The 23402-nt window shown below is 40.0% G+C and overlaps 1 protein-coding gene across 5 annotated transcripts in view; it reads left to right on the top strand.

The window, feature by feature from the left end:
* The window catches only part of PJA2 (praja ring finger ubiquitin ligase 2), a 103931-nt gene extending 80778 nt beyond the window's left edge, over positions 1 to 23153 (top strand). For 2 of the 5 annotated variants that reach the window (XM_075128603.1, XM_048850012.2), the window contains exons 7-11: positions 11811 to 11885; positions 16791 to 16832; positions 21178 to 21292; positions 21615 to 21736; positions 22485 to 23153. In XM_075128603.1, the coding sequence (XP_074984704.1) occupies positions 11811 to 11885; positions 16791 to 16832; positions 21178 to 21292; positions 21615 to 21736; positions 22485 to 22610 (480 nt within the window). In that variant the 3' untranslated portion in view covers positions 22611 to 23153. The remainder of the gene's footprint in view (positions 1 to 11810; positions 11886 to 16790; positions 16833 to 21177; positions 21293 to 21614; positions 21737 to 22484) is intronic. The other 3 variants (XM_048850013.2, XM_048850014.2, XM_048850015.2) reach the window with 3 other exon arrangements.
* The last annotated feature ends 249 nt before the right edge of the window (positions 23154 to 23402 follow it).

Here is a 23402-nt window from a genome sequence, read left to right as displayed (position 1 = left end):
AGCATCTAGAGGATAATTGAGTGATAAGTAATGGCCAATATGGATTTGTCAAGAATAAATAAAGCCAGACAAACCTAATTACTTTCTTTGACATGTTTACTGGCCTAGTGGTTGGGGGTGAAGCAAGTAGATATGAGATATCTTGATTTAGTAAAGCTTTTGGTTTAGTCCCATATGTTCCCCTAGGTCCCATAGGGAAATGTTGCCAAGATGAAGTTATCATAGAATCATAGAATATGAGGGTTGGAAGGGAGCTCAGGAGGTCATCTAGTCCAACTCCCTGCTCAAAGCAGGGCCGATCCCCGACTAAATCATCCCAGCCAGGGCTTTGTCAAGCCTGACCTTAAAAACTTCTAGGGAAGGAGATTCCACCACCACCCTAGGTAACTCATTCCAGTGTTTCACCACCCTCGTAGTGAAAAAGTTTTTCCTAATATCCAACCTAAATCTCCCCCACTGCAACTTGAGACCATTACTCCTTGTTCTGTCATCTGCTACCACTGAGAACAGTCTAGAGCCATCCTCTTTGGAACCCCCTTTCAGCTAGTTGAAAGCAGCTACCATATCCCTCCTCATTCTTCTCTTCTGAAGACTAAACATCCCCAGTTCCCTCAGCCTCTCCTCATAACACATGTGTTCCAGTCCCCTAATCATTTTTGTTGCCCTCCACTGGACTCTTTCCAATTTTTCCACATCCTCCTTGTAGTGTGGGGCCCAAAACTGGACACAGTATTCCATATGAGGCCTCGCCAATGTCGAATAGAGGGGAACGATCACGTCCCTCGATCTGCTGGCAATGCCCCTACTTATACATCCCAAAATGTCATTGGCCTTCTTGGCAACCAGGGCACACTGTTGACTCATATCCAACTTCTCGTCCACTGTGACCCCTAGGTCCTTTTCTGCAGAACTGCTGCCGAGCCATTCGGTCCCTAGTCTGTAGTGGTGCATTGGATTCTTCCGTCCTAAGTGCAGGACTCTGCACTTGTCCTTGTTGAACCTATCAGATTTCTTTTGGCCCAATCCTCCAATTTGTCTAGGTCCCTCTGTATCCTATCCCTACCCTTCAGCGTATCTACCACTCCTCCCAGTTTAGTGTCATCTGCAAACTTGCTGAGGGTGCAATCCATGCCATCCTCCAGATCATTTATGAAGATATTGAACAAAACCGGCCCCAGGACCAACCCCTGGGACACTCCACTTGATTCCGCCTGCCAACTAAACATGGAGCCATTGATCACTACCCGTTGAGTCTGACAATCTAGCCAGCTTTCTATCCACCTTATAGTCCATTCATCCAGCCCATACTTCTTTAACCTGCTGGCAAGAATACTGTGGGAGACCGTGTCAAAAGCTTTGCTAAAGTCAAGGAACAACATGTGCACTGCTTTCCCTTCATCCATAGTTACTATAAGGTGGATATGCAACTGGTTGAAAAACTGCACTCAAAGAATAGTTATCAATGGCTAGCTGTCAAACTAGGAAGACCTATCTCATGCGGTCATGCAGGGTTCTGTCCTGAGTCTGGTACTAGTCAATATTTTCATTAAAGACTTGGATAATGGAGTAGAGACTACTCTTATAAAATTTGCACTTGACACCAAACTGTTAGGGATTGCAAGCACTTTGCAGGACAGGATTAGAAATCAAAAGACCTTGACAAATTGAAGAATTGGTCTGAAATCAACAGGATGAAATTCAATAAAGTAAAGTTAAATGTACTACATGTAAGAAGGAAAAATCCCATGCATAAATACAAAATGGGTGAATAACTGGCTAGGTGATAGTACTGCTGGGTGTTGTAGAGGACCACAAATTGCATATGAGCCAGCAATGTGAGGCAGTTGCAAAAGAGACTAATATCATTGTGGGGTGTATTAACAGGAGTGTCATATGTAAGACACAAGGGGCAATTGTTTTGTTCCGCTTGGCATTGTGGAGGACCCATCTGCAGTGTTGATTCCAGTTTTGGATGCTCAAACATAAAGAAAAATGTGGACAAATGGGAGAGGCTCCAGAGGAGAGCAGCAAAAATTATAACAGGTTTAGAAAACCTGACCTATGAGGAAAGGTTTAAAAAAATAACCCAAAAAACTGGGTATGTTCAGTCTTGAGAAAAAGATTGAAGAGGGACATGATGAGTCTTCAAATGTGCTGTTATAAAAAGGATAGTGATCAGTGGTCCTACTGCAAGTAGGACAAGAAGTAATCAGCTTAATCTGCAGCAAGGAAGATTTAGGTTAGATATTAGGAAAAACTTTCTAAATCTAAGAAAACAACAAGGAGTCTGGTGGCACCTTAAAGACTAACAGATTTGTTTGGGCATAAGCTTTCGTGGGTAAAACACCACTTCTTCAGATGCACTTTCTAAATCTAAGAATAGTTAAGTATTGGAATAGGCTACCAAGGGAGGTTGTAGAATTCCTGTTATTGGAGGTTTTTCTTCGTGTTTGCATCCATGTGTTCAACTCAGGTATGTACCCACCCAGCACACCAAAGCCAGAGAACTTTGCTAAGCAGTATCTATACAGGCGGTGCTCCTACCCATACCTGCATCAGTTCCTTCTCACTGCCCAGAGCTTGAGTAAGAGTGCTCGTTGTGGTTTTTACCTCAAGCCTTGTTTCACGGTGCTGTCTGTGGTTTTCCCCCCCATGTATAGTTGTTAGTTGTCGTTCGTATAGTAGTACCCTTAGGTTTAGTTTACTAATAGTTAGGATTTTGCCTGGTGTGATGCCCTCACTGTTGTGTGGTGTAGCGAACCCTTATAGTGACCCTCAGACTTGTTGGGGGAAGGGCACGTTAAAGAAATCTGCAAGTCATTCAGAAGAGAAAGGCAAAGAAATGCAGATGGCCAGAAGCTTTCACTTGAAGCAGTACCTTCTGGAGCAGACCATGAGGTTTGCTTCAGCACTAGGGAACTCCAAAGATTGCCAGACCCCTTAGTGGTATCTCAGCCAGCATGGGCTGTTGTTTGGCCAGGTTTGGATTCCTCTTCCAGGAGGAAGAGAGACTGTCTCCCTTCCTCTGGTCCTCCTAGACAAAGATCTCATAAAATGGACCAGGGCTAGGAGAGGTTTCTTCTCCCCTTCTAAGAGGAGTGCAAACCAAGACCATGATTCATCTGGTACATGAGATAGAGCAGGGATGTCTACCTGTACTCTGGTACCAACGTGTGAACTCTGTACTATTGACTCTGGTACTCTGGCGTATTGGGCAGTATCAGACTTGTTTTGCCTGTCTGTTCCTGACTGTCCACTAATTGAGGAATGTTCAGGTGTGGTGGCTTCTTCTTCAGTGTCCTTTGTGCCATGTGAACTTATTACAGACATGACGTTGTTGACACCTTCTTCTGCACCTCTTCCAATTTAGGGCGCAGAGTTGAGGTTGCCCACCTGTTTGGTACTGAGGGGCTTGTCAGGGGCTGAGGGGCTAGATCAGATACAAACTTTGGGAAGGCAGTTCTGCAGTTTTCTATAAGTAGTCTCTGATCTCACCTCCTACTCATTCGCTTGTGAGTCACCTGATCTCAACCACTTGAAGAAGAAAAGACAGTTACTTGGTATCTCATGACATATTGATTAAGAAACTGGAATAATATAAAATTAACATGGCACACATTAAATGGATTAATAACTGGCTAACTGTTAGGTCTCAAAATGTAACTGTAAATGGGGAATCATCATCAAGCATGTCTGTTTCCACTGGGGTCCCACAGGAATCAGTTCTTGGTCCCATGCTATTTAACATTTTTATCAACGACCTGGAAGAAAACATAAAATAATCACTGATAAAGTTTGCAGATGACACACAAATTGGGGGGAGTGGTGAAGAATGAAGAGGACAAGTTACTGGTACAGAGCAACCTGAATCACTTGGTAAAATGGACACCAGCAAACAATATGTGTTTTAATGGGACTAAGTATAAATATATATGTCTAGGAACAAAGAATGTAAGGCATACTTACAAGATGGGGTACTCTATCCATGGAAGTAGTGACTCTGAAAAAGATTTGGGAGTCATGGTGGATAATCAGCGGAACATGAGTTCCCAGTGTGACACTGTGACCAAAAGAGCTAATGTGATCCTGGGATGCATAAACAGGAAAATCTTGAGTAGAAGTAGAGAGGTATTATTTTACTTGGCACCCAGTGTGACTGCTGCTGGAATACTGAGTCCAGTCCTGGTGTCCACAGTTCCAGAAGGCAGCTGATAAATTAGATAGGGGAAGAGCCACAAGAATGATTGAAGGATTAAAAAACAGTGATACTCAAGGAGTTCAATCTGTTTAGCTTAACATGTTATGGGATGACTTGATGCCAGTCTGTAAGTATCCACATAGGGAATAAATATTTTTTAAATAAAAAGAAAAGGAGTACTTGTGGCACCTTAGAGACTAACCAATTTATTTGAGAATAAGCTTTCATGAGCTACAGCTCACTTCATCGGATGCATACTGTGGAAAATACAGAAGATGTTTTTATACACACAAACCATGAAAAAATGGGTGTTTATCACTACAAAAGGTTTTCTCTCCCCCCACCCCACTCTCCTGCTGGTAATAGCTTATCTAAAGTGATCACTCTCCTTACAATGTGTGTGATAATCAAGGTGGGCCATTTCCAGCACAAATCCAGGGTTTAACAAGAACGTCTGAGAAACGGGGCGGGAGGGGGGGGTAGGAAAAAACAAGGGGAAATAGGTTACCTTGCATAGTGACTTAGCCACTCCCAGTCTCTATTCAAGCCTAAGTTAATTGTATCCAATTTGCAAATGAATTCCAATTCAGCAGTCCCTCGCTGGAATCTGGTTTTGAAGTTTTTCTGTTGTAATGTCGCAACTTTCTTGTCTGTAATCGCGTGACCAGAGAGATTGAAGTGTTCTCCGACTGGTTTATGGATGTTATAATTCTTGACATCTGATTTGTGTCCATTTATTCTTTTACGTAGAGACTGTCCAGTTTGACCAATGTACGTGGCAGAGGGGCATTGCTGTCACATGATGGCATATATCACATTGGTAGATGTGCAGGTGAACGAGCCTCTGATAGTGTGGCTGATGTTGTTAGGCCCTGTGATGGTGTCCCCTGAATAGATATGTGGACACAGTTGGCAACAATAGGTTCCTGGGTTAGTGGTTCTGTTGTGTGGTATGTGGTTGCTGGTGAGTATTTGCTTCAGGTTGGGGGGCTGTCTGTAGGCAAGGACTGGACAAATCTCCCAAGATTTGTGAGAGTATTGGGTCATCCTTCAGGATATGTTGTAGATCCCTGATAATGCTTTGGAGGGGTTTTAGTTGGGGGCTGAAGGTGACAGCTAGTGGCGTTCTGTTATTTTCTTTGTTAGGCCTATCCTGTAGTAGGTGACTTCTGGGAACTCTTCTGGCTCTATCAATCTGTTTCTTCACTTCCACAGGTGGGTATTGTAGTTGTAAGAATACTTAATAGATATCTTGTAGGTGTTTGTCTGAGGGGTTGGAGCAAATGCGGTTGTATCGCAGAGCTTGGCTGTAGACAATGGATCGTGTGGTGTGGTCTCGGTGAAAGCTGGAGGCATGTAGGTAGGAATAGCGTTCAGTAGATTTCCGGTATAGGGTGGTGTTTATGTGACAACCGTTTATTAGCACTGTAGTGTCCAGGAAGTGGATCTCTTCTGTGGACTGGACCAGGCTGAGGTTGATGGTGGGATGGAAATTGTTGAAATCATGGTGGGATTCCTCAAGGGCTTCTTTTCCATGGGTCCAGATCATAGAATCCTAGAATATCAGGGTTGGAAGGGACCTCAGAGGTCATCTAGTCCAAAGCCCTGCTCAAAGCAGGACCAATCCCCAATTAAATCATCCTAGCCAGGGCTTTGTCAAGCCTGACCTTAAAAACTTCTAAGGAAGGAGATTCTACCATCTCCCTAGGTAACGCATTCCAGTGTTTCACCACCCTCATAGTGAAAAAGTTTTTCCTAATATCCAACCTAAACCTTCCCCACTGCAACCTGAGACCATTACTCCTTGTCCTGTCCTCTTCTACCACTGAGAATAGTCTAGAACCATCTTCTCTGGAACCACCTCTCAGGTAGTTGAAAGCAGCTATCAAATCCCCCCTCATTCTTCTCTTCTGCAGACTAAACAATCCCAGTTCCCTCAGCCTCTCCTCATAAGTCATGTGTTCCAGACCCCTAATCATTTTTGTTGCCCTTCGCTGGACTCTCTCCAATTTATCCACATCCTTCTTGTAGTGTGGGGCCCAAAACTGGACACAGGACATTGGTGAGGCCTCATCTGGAGTAGAATAGAGGGGGACGATCACGTCCCTCGATCTGCTCGCTATGCCCCTACTTATACATCCCAAAATGCCATTGGCCTTCTTGGGAACAAGGGCACACTGCTGACTCATATCCAGCTTCTCCCCTAGGTCCTTTTCCACAGAACTGCTGCCTAGCCATTCGGTCCCTAGTCTGTAGCTGTGCATTGGGTTCTTCCGTCCTAAGTGCAGGACCCTGCACTTATCCTTATTGAACCTCATCAGATTTCTTTTGGCCCAATCCTCCAATTTGTCTAGGTCCCTCTGTATCCTGTCCCTACCCTTCAGCGTATCTACCACTCCTCCCAGTTTAGTATCATCCGCAAATTTGCTGAGAGTGCAATCCACACCATCCTCCAGATCATTTATGAAGATATTGAACAAAACCAGCCCCAGAACTGACTCCTGGGGCACTCCACTTGACACCGGCTGCCAACTAGACATGGAGCCATTGATCACTACCCGTTGAGCCCGACAATCTAGCCAGCTTTCTACCCACCTGATAGTGCATTCATCCAGCCCATACTTCTTTAACTTGCTGACAAGAATACTGTGGGAGACCGTGTCAAAAACTTTGCTAAAGTCAAGAAACAATACATCCACTGCTTTCCCTTCATCCACAGAACCAGTAATCTCATCATAGAAGGCAATTAGATTAGTCAGGCATGACCTTCCCTTGGTGAATCCATGCTGACTGTTCCTGATCACTTTCCTCTCATGTAAGTGCTTCAGGATTGATTCTTTGAGGACCTGCTCCATGATTTTTCCAGGGACTGAGGTGAGGCTGACTGGCCTGTAGTTCCCAGGATCCTCCTTCTTCCCTTTTTTAAAGATTGGCACTACATTAGCCTTTTTCCAGTCATCCGGGACTTCCCCCATTCGCCACAAGTTTTCAAAGATAATGGCCAATGGCTCTGCAATCACAGCCACCAATTCCTTTAGCACTCTCGGTTGCAACTCGTCTGGCCCCATGGACTTGTGCTCATCCAGCTTTTCTAAATAGTCCCTAACCACCTCTTTCTCCACAGAGGGCTGGCCATCTATTCCCCATGTTGTGATGCCCAGCGCAGCAGTCTGGGAGCTGACCTTGTTCGTGAAGACAGAGGCAAAAAAAGCATTGTGTACATTAGCTTTTTCCACATCCTCTGTCACTAGGTTGCCTCCCTCATTCATTAAGGGGCCCACACTTTCCTTGGCTTTCTTCTTGTTGCCAACATACCTGAAGAAACCCTTCTTGTTACTCTTAACATCTCTCGCTAGCTGCAGCTCCAGGTGCGATTTGGCCCTCCTGATTTCATTCCTACATGCCTGAGCAATATTTTTAAACTCTTCCCTGGTCATATGTCCAACCTTCCACTTCTTGTAAGCTTCTTTTTTATATTTAAGATCCACTAGGATTTCACCGTTAAGCCAAGCTGGTCGCCTGCCATATTTACTATTCTTTCGACACATCGGGATGGTTTGTCCCTGTAACCTCAACAGGGATTCCTTGAAGTACAGCCAGCTCTCCTGGACTCCTTTCCCCTTCATGTTAGTCCCCCAGGGGATCCTGGCCATCCGTTCCCTGAGGGAGTCAAAGTCTGCTTTCCTGAAGTCCAGGGTCCGTATCCTGCTGCTTACTTTTCTTCCCTGTGTCAGGATCCTGAACTCAACCAACTCATGGTCACTGCCTCCCAGATTCCCATCCACTTTTGCTTCCCCCACTAATTCTTCCCGGTTTGTGAGCAGCAGGTCAAGAAAAGCTCCCCCCCTAGTTGGCTCCTCTAGCACTTGCACCAGGAAATTGTCCCTTACACTTTCCAAAAACTTCCTGGATTGTTTATGCACCGCTGTATTGCTCTCCCAGCAGATATCAGGAAAATTAAAGTCACCCATGATGACAGATGATGAAGATGTCATCAATATAGCGCAAGTAGAGTAGGAGCGTTAGGGGACGAGAACTGAGGAAGCGTTGTTCTAAGTCAACCATAAAAATGTTGGCATACTGTGGGGCCATGCGGGTACCCATAGCAGTGCCGCTGATTTGAAGGTATACATTTTCCCCAAATGTAAAATAGTTATGGATAAGGACAAAGTCACAAAGTTCAGCCACCAGGTTAGCCGTGACATTATCGGGGATAGTGTTCTTGACGGCTTGTAGTCCATCTTTGTGTGGAATGTTGGTGTATAATCCATAGTGGCCAGGATGGTGTTATCAGGAAGATCACCGATGGATTGTAGTTTCCTCAGGAAGTCAGTAGTGTCTCGAAGGTAGCTGGGAGTGCTGATAGCGTAGGGCCTGAGGAGAGAGTCTACATAGCCAGATAATCCTGCTGTCAGGGTGCCAATGCCTGAGATCATGGGGCACCCAGGATTTCCAGGTTTATGGATCTTGAGTAGTAGATAGAATATCCCAGGTCGGAGTTCCAGGGGTGTGTCTGTGCGGATTTGATCTTGTGCTTTTTCAGGGAGTTTCTTGAGCAAATGCTGTAGTTTCTTTTGGTAACTCTCAGTGGGATCAGAGGGTAATGGCTTGTAGAAAGTGGTGCTGGAGAGCTGCCGAGCAGCCTCTTGTTCATATTCCGACCTATTCATGATGACAACAGCACCTCCTTTGTCAGCCTTTTTGATTATGTTGTCAGAGTTGTTTCTGAGGCTCTGGATGGCATTGTGTTCTGCACGGCTGAGGTTGTGGGGCAAGTGATGCTGCTTTTCCACAATTTCAGCCCGTGAACTCTTAAAATTACTTTGTTGTTCCTCATTAAGAGAAGTTAATCTCCAACAATGAAATAACAATAATGATAGCCATCATGCATTCATATACATACAGTTCAAACTGTTCTAGGAATATTGGCAATTTCTCTATATTTACAATCTGAATATGGAACATCCAGTAATGGTACGATTCATGCCCAGAAATTATTTCTGCTTAACCCTAATTCTAAATTCCTTTTTTCCTCTTTTTGCCCTTTGATCCCACAGTGGTGCAGGATATATTTCTGCTGTAGATTTGGCTCAGGTCCATTTTAAGAAAAGGTGGCGATTTTTCCAGTCTTAATTACCTTGCTCTGGTAGACAACAGATGACCTCTTCTCTGTAGCATCATACAGAGCATTGCTCTAAACTTTTAGCAGTTGGCCTTCTCATGTCAAAACTAAAATTCAACAGTGTAGCCCAGTTTGATATTCCTGTCGAAATAAGATTTTGAGGTCTCATGTGGTTTAATTGAGAATCTGGAGAGGGGAGTGCTTGGGGAGGTAAGTAGATAACACAAAGTGATGTAGGTTAGTCAGGAGCATAGGGGACTGTGAGGAATTTCAGAGAGACCTAAATAAGCGAAGTGAAAAGACAACAAAACGGCAAACAAAAGTCATTGTCAATAAATGCAATGTAATGCGCATTGGAAAGAAAAAACTAAACAACTTATAAACCTGTCAATTGTATCAAATCAAGGAAGCGACCTGGCCTCCATTATAGATAATTCAGTGAAGAGTTCTTGATGTGCAGCTGTAGTTTAAAAAAAAATGTTAGGGTGCATAAGAAAAAGGTTTGAGAATAGTGCAAACAATATTAAATGCTCTTATATAAAGCAGTGATGCAACCTCATCTGGAATAGTGTGTGCAGTCCTGTCTCCCCATCTCAAGAAGAATATTACAAAACTGGGGGGGGGGGAAGGGGGGTTCAGAGAAAAGCAAGAGTGATGAAGGGAAGGGAAAAATTCTCATATGAAGGGAGATTGAAAAGTTTGAGAGAATAAGAGGAGACATGAAAAATATGTAAAATAATGAATGGTCTAGAGAAGGTGAATTAGGGACTTTTCTCCTATCTCATAACACAAGAACAAGGGAACATTTGATTAAATTAAAAGATGAGAAATTCAAAATAGATAAAAATAAATTTTTTACTCGATCTGTAATTAAACTGTGGAATTTGCTGCTATGGGATATCGTTGAGGCCAATAATTTAACAAAATGTCAAAAGGAATTGGATAATCTATATATCAGAATAATTAGTCAGAATTATAATGCATGATCATAAAAGATTTGGAAGAGATTGAGATTGGCTAAGGATCAAATGTTAGAGGTCAGGGTGAGACCTAATGTGAGGTGCAGATTATCCCACACTTGCCTGCTGTGGGGTTCTTCACCTTTTTTTGGACATCTGATGCTGGTCACTGTTAGGATACTGAACTATATGGACCATGGGTCTGACCCAGTCTGGCAATTCCCATGTTCCCAGACACCTCAATCTTAGGTTGCATTGTACAAAAGAAGTGCTAAATGGTGCTTTTAGATGTGTAATGTACTGTTGTAAAGTAATTGCTGCAGTGAGTACCTGGTATGTGATCCTGTAAATGCAGGAGCAACATCATTCGACTACCAGTCCATTAGTTCAAAAGGGTAAATTCAATAGACTCATTTGTTGTAGTACACATGGAGAATTTTTTAAATCTCTGTCTATAGCTCACTCCCTTAATATATTGGTCATGGGCCTCTTCAGTCCTCTCCTGGTAATAGCCGTGGGAGGAGATCTGGGAGATGAAAAACCCCATGAGGATCCCTTCACATTTTTCTTCATTTAATCATTCAATCAGGGGACAGGGGTTGTAGCATCAGCAGTGATTCTGTTCCCATGCCACCTAGGTCCCCTAAGACCCACGAGAAGTCAGGGCCATCCAAAAAAAGTCATACCTCTGCATCTGCGCTAGGCTCTATACCACTCAGCTCTACCCAGATCCTTAATAGCACGTCTCAACTGGAGACAAATTGCTTTACTTCTGCTAGTCCTTTACTGAGTCACAGGTTTTCATTCAGGGTGGATTTGATTTAAATCATGTTTTAAATCACTAGTAAGGAAGACTTGATTTAATCATGGATTTCTACATAAAAGTGCTTTCTTGTTGGTTGTTATAACCTTAATACATATTCTTCACAACTCAGAGGTAGATGGAGGTTTAATTTTTAGAAGGTACACACTATACATTTTAAGTGATTTATTTTGAAAACTTTTCAGATTAGTTATACAGCAATATCAGAAAATGAATGATTGTTTAATTATTTCATTTACCAAAGGTAATTGAAGCAGATAGTTCACCTCCCAGTGACTTCAAAAATATCTCCAGTTCAACAGGTTAATCGTCATTAATATTGTGAGGATTTTCTTGCCATGCTGTATTAGGAGAACATCACCAGACAGACATTTAAATTGTTTTATTTAGTTAAAACAACAACGTTATGTAGTCTGGATTTTTTTCTTCAACAGTAAACATATAATATTTTAACAAAACAAGCATCTAAATTTTTAAATTTAGTTAAACGTTCAAGTTTTTTAAAATCAGATTTGTTTTTGTTAAAATTGTTTTTAATTAAAATAGTTAAATGGCATTTTTTAAAAAAATAAATAAATTGACTATGTCAGCCAGGTCAACATGAGAAACTCTAAAATATTGGCTTCTGCAGGTAAGTATTGTCTTCCCCTTCATTTTCCTGTTTGTTCATAATCTGGAAAAGAAAAACAAGCTTTCCTGCTTTTTCAGGTTCCAAACGATTTCTCAATTTGGAATGAATTAGTCCAAAGGAAGAAAATATTTTTTCTACATCAGCAGAAGAAGGTACTGCTGTTAAAAGTGAGATTATCACTTCAACAGTCTTGTCTGAATCCAAGGTCTTAAGTGACTTCCTCCAGTTCTCTGGTGTGCCTTTCTTTAAAACATCATCAGCAAACATATATTTCTTGAATGGTTCTTATTCCTAAACTGGGTGTCTTTCACGGCCTGCTGCCATTATAGGTTTTCCCTTCTAGTGAGAGAACGGTATGGTAGATCTCAAATCAATGAAGGCTACACTCAGAAAGACTTCTGGAATATGCTGCTCAAACAGTTTCACTTTTGTTTCTACTGGCTGTCCCCCACTCCTCACATTTGTCTCCAGACTACTTCTCCTTGTCCAGATCTATTCCACCCCCAACAATCTGCTATTCATTGAACTTTTTGAAACTTTGCACTTTTAGAGAGAGGTAAGGAATTGACTCTGTGTACACAATTTGCAGAGGGACAGTAGGGTTGAGGTCTGTTATTTCTCTCCTCTATATATTATTTATTTATTTATTTAAAATATTTTGGCTGGTAACAAGTATGTTATTTCTGGAGAGACAAACCCACATTTTGAGAACTGAAAAACTAAACATCTCTGATGGTATCTTCTAGACTGAGCACTGAGTCCCATTGGGTAGATAGAAAGATTAACCTAAATAATCTAGACAGAAGCCCTGGAACTCCATAAAATTGGTTCCCTAATCCATGAACTATTGGAACTCATTTACAGAACTTGTCTTGAACATTATATGAATACATTGTCTCATACTATAAAATTAGAATTTTTTCTCAAAAAGCATTTTATCAAAAAAATCTGATTTAAATTTAAAAAAATCTATTTTTTTATTTTTTTTTACATTTTAAATCATTGATTTTTATCCACCCAGTTTTTTTCCCCTGGGGGGACTGTGGTAACTGAGTGGCTTCTCTGCACAAGAATAGGGGAGCCTGCATGGAGAGGGCAAATCCTTTATGTTTGTTATATTTACCAGATAATCTTGTCCTATTTGTGTTCATATTCATATGTTTATACCTGACCCAGAAGTCTTGGGGTGTTGAGCCTGCAAGAAGTTTGTCTATATTGCTAGTATGCAACAGACATAAGCTCTTCTATCGGAAGAAAAGCATGAGCCCCTGTTTAATTCCATCTGTAATGGCAGTCCTTGGGGGCTGTATGCCCGATTGACTGAGAGAGCTGCTGTAAGGGTGGTAGTATGGTTGGGAGCTGTTGAGCATTCTATCCATTTAGTAATTCGTGGATGACCGTAAACAAGTTCTTATTTAGTCTTTGAGAGTGACACAAGTCATAGAATCATAGAATATCAGGGTTGGAAGGGACCCCAGAAGGTCATCTAGTCCAACCCCCTGCTCGAAGCAGGACCAAATCGCAGTTAAATCATCCCAGCCAGGGCTTTGTCAAGCCTGACCTTAAAAACCTCTAAGGAAGGAGATTCTACCACCTCCCTAGGTAACGCATTCCAGTGTTTCACCACCCTCTTAGTGAAAAAGTTTTTCCTAATATCCAATCTAAACCTCCCCCACTGCAACTTGTCCTATCCAGTCAGTCCTATCCAGTCAGTTTTTATATCAGACCAGGAGGGAAGACGATTCCCTTAGAACAGTGGGTCTCAACCTATTTACTGTTGTGGATCTCCTATGCAGCTCTCTCTGTTTATGTGGGCCACATCCACACAATATATATACTATTTGTATGGCCCTGAGTATGTCACAAGGGACTCAGCTGAGTGCTGATTGGGCCGCCAATTGAGAACCACTGACTTGGACTATATACCAGTGTTTAAAATTAGGTCTTAGTTGTCTGAAGCGTTATGGAAAGCAAAAGAGCTTGATATAATTGATTTTTGTCAGCAGTACATAAATGCCCAATAGGATGTTTCAAAGCATCTTATATGGCTTTAATAACTGGTTGACACTTATGATACCTGGTACATACATCACTTCTCTACGCTTCCTGGAAAACCCCATTGTGGGATAGTATCATTCTCATTTGTAAATTCAAGTAATTCTTTAAAGGTATGGACTCTATGCTTTTGGCTAAACAAATTTAGCAATTCTGTATTGTGTTGCGAATGTTGACACAATGTATTTGTTGATACAGGTTGAATCTAATACCATATTCACTGAGCCTCTGTGAAAGTCAGGATTCAGATCCGCTCTCATTAAAATCTCAACCTTTTTCTGGTTTTATGTCATTATCAAGGGCATCGGGATGGCTCTGCATCTACAAGCAAGACTGGAGCTAATGTAAATACAGGTTTCAGAGTAACAGCCGTGTTAGTCTGTATTCGCAAAAAGAAAAGGAGTACTTGTGGCACCTTAGAGACTAACCTATTTATTTGAGCATAAGCTTTCGTGAGCATAAGCTGTAGCTCACGAAAGCTTAGGCTCAAATAAATTGGTTAGTCTCTAAGGTGCCACAAGTACTCCTTTTCTTTTAATGTAAATACAGCTTCTTTAGGGAGAAAAGATAGCTCATAGGCTATTAAATAGCTTATAGGGAGCAGATGAGTTTTAAACTTGCATGCTGTTCTATCTATTGCACTGTCTCCAGTCAGTGTCCTCTTTATTGTTACCAGAATACTTCTAGGTGTTCCTGTATTCATGATTCTTTACCTTTTTTAGGTGAACAGTCATTCCATGCACCTGTCCTAATTTTATTAATGCCAAGAATCAACCTGTTAAATTCTCGACCTTCTACTGTCTAGCTATACTGGGAAGATTTCTGATCAATAGAGCATCCTATATATTTTTGCATACTTACTACATTCAGAGGTACAGAATATTTTCTAGGCTGTTCAGCTGTTTTCAGACATGGTTTAAAGTGGTGAGGAGACTTTCAAAATTTTATTAATGCCAAGAATCAACCCTACATGTGTAATATGTGCTTTCCAGGCTGGAGGGGAATTGGCTTTCACAATATGAAGGAAGCAAACTTTCACACATAATTAACATCAGTACAGAAACCCTGATTTATTATAATAGTGGCTACAACTTCCTAATACAATAATTTCAGCATTTTGATTAATAACCGAGCCTAATGAAAATGAGTAATTTGAGGATTTTGAGTTCTAATATACACGTACACCTTTGCATTAAACATTTTATGATGTAAAGAATAGCTACCCATGTGAACCACTGGTAAAAACCTATTGGCATATCCGTCTAAAATTTGCATTTCCAGTAATCATGAGGGGGAGACCATAGGTGTCATGTTTTAGTAGATCTCTTCCTTAGATTCTATAACTTGACCCAACTCTGTTCTTCTAAGAGCTTCTTCCTTTTAATATGGCTAATGTCAATGCCTCTTCCTCTCCAAACTTAAATCCATGAAGCAATTTGAAAAATGGATATTGCCTGTTTCTGATTTGATTATCAGTTGTATCTGCTTCTTTTATTGAATTGAAAATCTGGCATATGTCAAGTGTTGTCGTTTGCTACTCCCTTGTCCAAAAGAACAGACTTACTGCATTGGTTTACTGAATGTAGGAAATGTTTAATCTCTGATCATGTTATCTTTAGATATGTTAAATTCCCTACCCTCTACTATCTAGCTATACTGGGAAGATTTCTGATCAATAGAGCATCCTATATATTTTTGCACACTTACTACATTCAGAGGTACAGAATATTTTCTAGGCTGATCAACTGTTTTCAGAAATGGTTTAAAGTGGTGAGGAGACTTTCAAAATAGCAAAAAAACTACATCTATATCATTTGATTATACCAGAAACAACAGGAATTTTGAGAAGATCTCAAGATATGTACTCCAAATCAGAATTCTATAGATGGCTCACCTCTACTCCGAGCTTCAAGATAGTTACAAAAATTGGCCAGAAAACAGCAAGAATTATCCAACATATGGCTTGGTTTCCTTTGGGAGAACTTTGTATGTACCTTCTGGAACTTGAAAAGGAAACTGACTGAAAATCTGTGCTACCCAGAGGACTGTGTGTTCGGCTGTCATCTGGATTTTGATCTACTAAGGTCCCATGTTTGATGAGCATAGCCTGATTTAGAAACAGGACATACTGTTTTAAATTCTCTTACAAAAGGTTCTAGAACCGTAGTGGGCAACCTGTGGATGGTCAACATCAACATGTCTTGCGGCCCGCAGTCAGCCAACCTGTGGATGGTCAACTGGGGCCATGCCTGTGGATGGTCAACGTCAACATGTCTTGTGGCCCGCAGTCAGCTTACCCTGATGGGCCCACAGGTTGCCCACCACTGTTCTAGAAGCAGGGGCAGGTCTACCAATTTTGCCACCCCAAGCAGTCGCCACTGAATTGCCGCCATAGCGGGAAGAGCGGCGGGGGTGCCGCCAAATTGCCGCCGCGGGACACGGACTACCGCCCCATTCTGAATGCTGCCTTGGAATGCCTACTTGGAAAGCTGGTGCCTGGAGCTGGCCCTGTCTAGAAGATGGAGTTTAACATGATTTGGCTGGCTAGTGTTAGCCTAAATTAAGGCAAGCTACCTAGTGTAGGACACTGTGGAAAAGGTGCAGCACCATCCCACATTGGTTAGGCACACAGTGCTAGAAATTAATGTTCCTGATACTGTTTTCAAACCAAGTTTAAATGATTCCTTCTCTTGCTTTTAGGTCCTTGTAGATAGAGCCTTTAAATGGTGCACCATGCAATTGGAAAATCTAAAATCGATGTGAAGCAAGTAAAATAAAATAAAAATCTTGGAACAGAGAACGTCTTACATTTCTCAGAATACTGGCATAATGGTACGAAGGTTTTCTCTCCTATTTAGTACCACTGTCATAATGCCCACAAACATTCCAGCCCTGGAATTACATTTTTCAGAAAAATAATCTTTTAAGCTAGCTTGTTCTGGGGTACAAACAGTTAAGAATCCTGCACTCTCCTTCACTAACCTGAGTCTTTTCAAATTCAGGTAACAAGCATGTTCATGGAAATGACTTATCACCATCTACAGGTATCGGCAATTTCTGATTATCTACATATACGGAGTGTAGGAAATGTGGTGAATATGGGATAGTAAATAGCATTTTGTTCTGTAGCTTAAAAAGAAGACTGGCTGCTCCCTGTCAAATACAATGAGGTGGCCAGGAGTATCACAGTTTGGCAACATTTTGCATGTGGGGTTAAGGGTGTTCTCAAAGTCTAACCCAAGGGTCAGCAACTTTTCAGAAGTGGTGTGCCGAGTCTTCATTTTTTCACTCTAATTTAAGGTTTCGTGTGTCTGTAATACATTTTAACATTTTTAGAAGGTCTCTTTCTATAAATCTCTAATATATAACTAAACTATTGTTGTATGTAAAGTAAATAAGGTTTTAAAAATGTTTAAGAAGCTTCATTTAAAATTAAATTAAAATGCAGAGCCCCCCGGACCGGTGGCCAGGACCCGGGAAGCGTGAGTGCCACTGAAAATCAGCTCCCATGCCGCCTTTGGCATGCGTGCCATAGGTTGCCGACCCCTGGTCTAACCACTGACTTGAAATATTATGTACAATTTTTTGATATTTGAGGAACTGGTAGGGTTGATTTTAATGATATCATCAAGAAAATCCTATCTGTCTTGTGACAGTGCAATTCATTCTTTCAGAGGTACTAATTTATTTAAACCCCCTTCCCCAATCTTCCCAAAATTTCTAATGTTCCTTATCTGAACTAGCAAATTCATTTGCTAGATACCTTTCCCCGTGACAACCTAACTTTCATCTGAGGCTATTATAGCTCAGAAGTTATTGAGAAAATCTCTCTACCTAGCAAAACCAATTTGCTGTAGCTAAGGAGCACTTGAAAGGGAGGGAAAACTGTAGTATTGCAAAAATTCAAGTTTATCTTACTCTGGGAAAGGGAGAGACTGAGCTGTCACAATTAAGCATGACCCTATCCATTTTTCTCCCGTCTAATTGGTAGATTAGCCAATTGTTTATTCATAGATTCCAGAATCTTACTGAATGTCAAAGAAAGCTCCGCTTCTGTGTCCAGCAAACTTAATCTTATAAACCATTTGTGATAATTTTCCACCTGTTCTAATTAAGCTATAGAACAAGTGCTGGTATATCTTTCAACTTATTTCAGAGTACAAGATGGGCTGTAGGCCCAAATAGGAGGATGAGAGTGGAAACCTGGCTGGAAGTCTATAGACAGGAGGTGCAAAAAAACCTTTAAAATAAGCAATAATTAGGAAATGTGTCATTCGGGGAAGAAGTAAAGGCCTGAGGTTGATTCCCAGGTGTTCTCATTAACTGTTTTTAATAACATACACTACTATATTTTGTAGCTTCAGGATAGCCATTTCTTTGGACTACTTTGATATTTAGGCTTGGGGAAAAGCATCAAATGAATTATTATCCCCTCCTCCCCTCCCCCATGCCACCCTTCAGATTTTTTTTTTCATGGTTTCCCAAATTTCTTGTCCATTTCTTGCTTTTGATGTTTTTTTCATGTTAAAACTAAGTTATGTAATACTGCATTTAAAGATTTAAATATTTTTTAAGATTAACACTCAAAGATAATATCTTATACAGGAACATAAATTAAACCAATTCTAACCCTTTAGAATGTTGGACTTGGTTCTGTAAACTTTCTCCCTATTTAAAGATTGAGATGGACACACTCAAAGTAAATCCAGATATAATCCAACATAGTAGTCCCTTAGTTTAGTGTATTGAGTGCTTTCCCCTTTTGTATTTTATGTTAATTAGTAATTAATTGGCTGCTGTAGATCTCAGTAACATTTTCTGTAAATATTACTATTAGAGATTATTCAAACCTAATAAGTTTTGTGTCCATTAAAATAAATAAATTGGATGCTGACTCTCCCCTCCCCCCCAAAAATCCATGCCTGTATTAAAGTGGCATCTTAGCTGTTCAATTTCAATTGCTATTGTTCTACTGTAAGACTATTGTTAGGTACATCCTAAATTGAAATCTGTAAAATTTGGTTCAGAGCAAGTTGGGGGGTGTAGGGGGGTTGTACTATGTCTCTTCTTATCATCTAGTGTGCACCTTGGGGAATAATAGATGTTAGTTCGCTTTAATCTGCTGAAGTGCCTTAGAAATTTGAAGAATTTGCAGTTTGACCTAAGTACGTTCTTATGCAAATCTAAAGTAGTTCTTCTGGTTTTACTGGATTTTGAAACTTTTTAAATTGAGGCCTCATCTCAGTCTCAGACTTCTTATTTTAAACACTAGGGACCTGAGTTGCCAAGTATTCAGTCAGAGTCCACATTAGATATGCATATTCCAATATCTTTCTGATGAACCTCAACTTTGAAACTTGGGAACCTGTTCAAATGTCATTTATTAGTTTAGTGTGCTGTTCTTAAAAGTAAAATGTATTTTTATGAATAGCTTGTGCTTATCTCTTTGGTGAGAAGATGGATGGCTTGTTAGTGATGAAGTATGTGTCTCTGGGTGGAAGAATGAAGGAGAGACAGTGTAAAATGGCTTAACTTGTTTTGTTTCGTTGTATTTGAACGTTTGTCACATGTTACGTGTACAGAAATATATGTTTGTGTTAATATATATTGATAAATATTTATTTATTTCCCAATAAGAATCTCTTTTTAAAGAAAGAGTATCATAATTATTGACGATACTAGGCATTAAGAGCCATGTGGTGCCAGTTTAATAAAATATTTATGTCCAGATTCACTCTCCTGCTCAGTCAGCCTTGTGCTATACCAGCTACTTGAAAAGAGGTGTATGAGTTCCTGCACAATCCCACTTTCCCTTGGTCCCAGCATAAGGAACATGAGATGGGAGCGTGCTATATCTTTGTGATCCTCAGCTGCCAGAATAGGTTTTTGGGGCCAATGGTAACTAGCAAGTGAGAGCATAGCCAAAAAGTTGCTGTCATTTATGTGAGGTCTAGGATTGGGGACCCTCAAAAGTGGCTTTAATGCCATCCTTGTTTCCGCCGCCCTCTCTGGATTTGTGCTGAGCGGAATTCAGCTGGTCCAGTGAATATGGGCTTCTGACTCTAAAATCTGTTTTTCCAGACTTGCAAGGTCTGGTTTGCATGTGATCCATTATTCCAGTATTCTTGGCTTTCTAGCTTGATTTAAGTTTTTTTTTTTTTAAAGGATTTTGTATCTTTAAGATGTAAAATCTATTTAACATGTCATCCACGCCATATAATATCTCAGTATTATGTTCATTTGCTTCAGCTTTCCATGTTGTAAGTGCAATAAATGTTCTTTAAGTTGGGAAATATGAAAATAATAATAAATATACCAGTACATTTCTACAGTACCTTTCATCCAGGAATTGTAAAATACTTTACAAACAATTGGTTAAGGCTCTCAACATCATTATAAGGTAAGTAAATAAAATGGGGTCCGCTTCTCTGTGCACTGAAAAGCAGCTACACATTAGATGGAACATGTTTTACGTTATGCCACATAAGTTGTCAGAAAATAAAGAATACTGTATCTAGTTGAAACTGAAGTATGAATTTTAGTTGGACAGAATGTGACTAATCATGTCGTATTTGGTCAGGGACACCAGTGTTAACTCCTTACTCTTAGAAAAAGTGATCTTTAATGACCTTGTATTGGTCAAGATCTTAAGTTGTAAGTGTTAACCAAGAAATGGCTCCTCAAAGAGTACAGTGCTTCTCCACTCACCACTATACATCCGTTGAGTAGCGAGCCACAGGGAAGAGTACCATCTACTGAAATATCCCTACTCCTTGCATTATTTGAGTCTTCGTGAAATGTCACTCATTCGCATAATGACCTCGATGGATTCTGCTTTCCTCCTAAAAACTAGTATTGCTGCTGATCCATAGTCAAGCCCACTACAATTAGCCTTAATTTCTCGTTTATAGTTTTGGGCTATGTTGTAGTTGAAACTGGGAAATCTGTTAACATGAAGCCATTGGCACTGCTTTCAGAAGGTGACAACAGCAGTGTGTTACGAAGGAAACAGTCAATTCTGACCTCCTGCATCCTCTAAGTCATTCCTGAAAAGACATTTTCATGCCATTTTGTTCAGCCACTTTATAATATGAGTAAATATTTATTAGGGAGTAGCTTGAGACCATAACTCTCTTTGCTAATAACCTAACTGATATTTGAAACCAGGGATCCAGAAATAAGTAGCCAGTCAATTAAGTTTCTGTTCCATTTGACCTGTAAAAATCTAGCAGTAATGCTGCTCTACATAACTTGCATAATCCTTTTGCTTAATAAAGCAACACAATAGCTATATTAATTTTTTTTTGTCTGGTGGGTTTTTTACATGTGAAGTATCTCTGTCATGAATAAGGAAACGTAACTTTTTTAAAACAAAAACTTCCTTTTTAGACTGCATTGGCACATCTGGAGTCTCTTGCCGTTGATGTTGAGCAAGCTCATCCACCAGCCAGCAAAGAAAGCATAGACTGTCTGCCACAGATTATTATTACAGAAAATCACAATGGTATGGAAAAAGCAGCTCACTAAAAATTTTAATTCCTGCAAAATGTATCTAAGCTTAAATTTGTTATAGTGTGGTAGTGTACATACAGTATTTAAAGGAAACTGACGCTCTGTTACGCAGCACAATACTGAGTGGTAAATTCAGAAATTATCTGTTCACTCTGAGTAGAACATAAGGGCACTTTGGAAAATGACTTGCTTAGTCTGGTAAACTGTATCATATTATGATTAGCCACTGATATCTTCTTAACATATTTCACTTGATTTTTAATTAAACTTAAATTTTAAAATTTGTGATGTGTCTTTGTTTTTTCCCCCTCAAGCTGTTGGTCAGGAGCAGTGCTGTGCTATCTGTTGCAGTGAGTATGTGAAAGAAGAAATAATAACTGAGCTGCCCTGTCATCATTTCTTTCACAAACCCTGTGTAACACTTTGGTTACAGAAGGTGAGTTCTCCTTTGCTTGCTTGCGGGACTAGTGGTGAGTTTGTGCTCTGTCAGTTAGAACAACATGCATCTTTTTCTGAAAACTTATTACGAGATTATTTCACAAAATAATTAATTGGATTATTTTAATATTTTAAGAAACAATTTTGTTGGTGGTGAAAAGAAATCCCTAGGAGTATGCAAAGAGCAAAGTTGGTTAGTCTTGACCATTTAACGTATACAGGACCCATAAACAATTTAGACATTGCTTGCAATGTGTGTACAGCCCTAATGTTGAACTGCAGCCGTGATGGTACCAATATTTTTTAGAATGACCAACCCCCAGAACACCATACTGTGCTTCTCATTACTAGGAGGAAAAAAGAAAATTTAAATGGATTAGATAAAAAAATTATTCTTGGATTGGAGAAATTGACTTAAACTTGTTTAATTTTATTTTTTTCTTCATAACTTGCCTAGGAAGAGAGAATAGCAAACTACAGGAGTGAAGAGTGCAACATCACTAAAGATGAGGAATTGTTTAAGGTGGTTCAGAGCAATTTAACTAGAAGTAATAATGTTAAATTGCACTGGAAAATTTAGACTGAGGTCTGTTTGGTTGTGGAATTGTCTCCTTAGCACAGGGATGAAAACCTCAGTGGTTGAGACATTTAAAAGACAGGTGAATAAAGCAGTTGAGAATTGCTATTGGAAAACATGTAAAGTCACGCACACTTTGCAATTAACCTGTTTCTTTTGTCTCTTCTAGTCAGGAACATGCCCGGTGTGTCGTCATGTGCTTGCACCTGTACTCCCTGAAGCAGCAGCTGCTGCTACTTCCTTTCTCTCTGATCATGATTCCCCTCCAGTCCACAGTGCTGCAGGAACACAATAAAAGTAACCTCTGGTATGAGATGTTGCCCCAGCAAACTAAAAATGTAAATTTCTTCTGTTTTAATTACAATGTGAAAACAATTATATATAAAATATATTATATATAAAGGCTATATATATTATATATTTTAGTTTAGAAAGAGAATGTAAGACTTTCTAAACTGTTTAGATTTACAATAATAGCTAAAATTTTCAAACTGAAAGTTAGAAAAATTTGCATCAGTTTTCTGCTGTAGAACATCTTGCTGTCAACCGTAATATCTAAAGCTTGTATTACGTTAAATTTGTCAAAAAAATGATCATTAATGTGGCACTTTATGTGTTCAAGTTCTTGCAACTGCAGTGCAGTTGGATCTTATTAAAGTTATGCTTATAAACTGTTTTACATAATATAACTGAACAATGTGTTTTTTGTTTTTGTCAAAGATAGTTGCACCAAGTGACTTTGTAATTGATCTCTCATATTTGCATCAAATGTGAAGACGTTCTGTGATCACAGCCATAGTAAAATTTGGTTTCACTGGAAATAAACTGCATAATAGTACACTTTTTTTATCTTATGACTTTTTCCATAATATTCTTTTTCCCATATATGTGAACTATTGCTTATCTGTTATGGATACCACAATGTGGAGATTTTAGAAATATTTGCACTAGTCTTGAGCATATGATCTGGCTTTTAAATAAATAAATAAATAGGTGGGGTATGAAACTTAATGCTGGGATTTTCAAAGGAGTCTAAAGAGTTAAGTCAATGGGAGTCAGATGCCTAATTCCTTTAATCTCTTTTGCA

Source organism: Caretta caretta, chromosome 5, assembly GCF_965140235.1.
Source record: "Caretta caretta isolate rCarCar2 chromosome 5, rCarCar1.hap1, whole genome shotgun sequence".
Lineage (NCBI taxonomy): Eukaryota > Metazoa > Chordata > Testudines > Cheloniidae > Caretta > Caretta caretta.
Note: the sequence above shows the minus strand (reverse complement) of the source record. Positions and strands in the feature narration are given on the sequence as shown.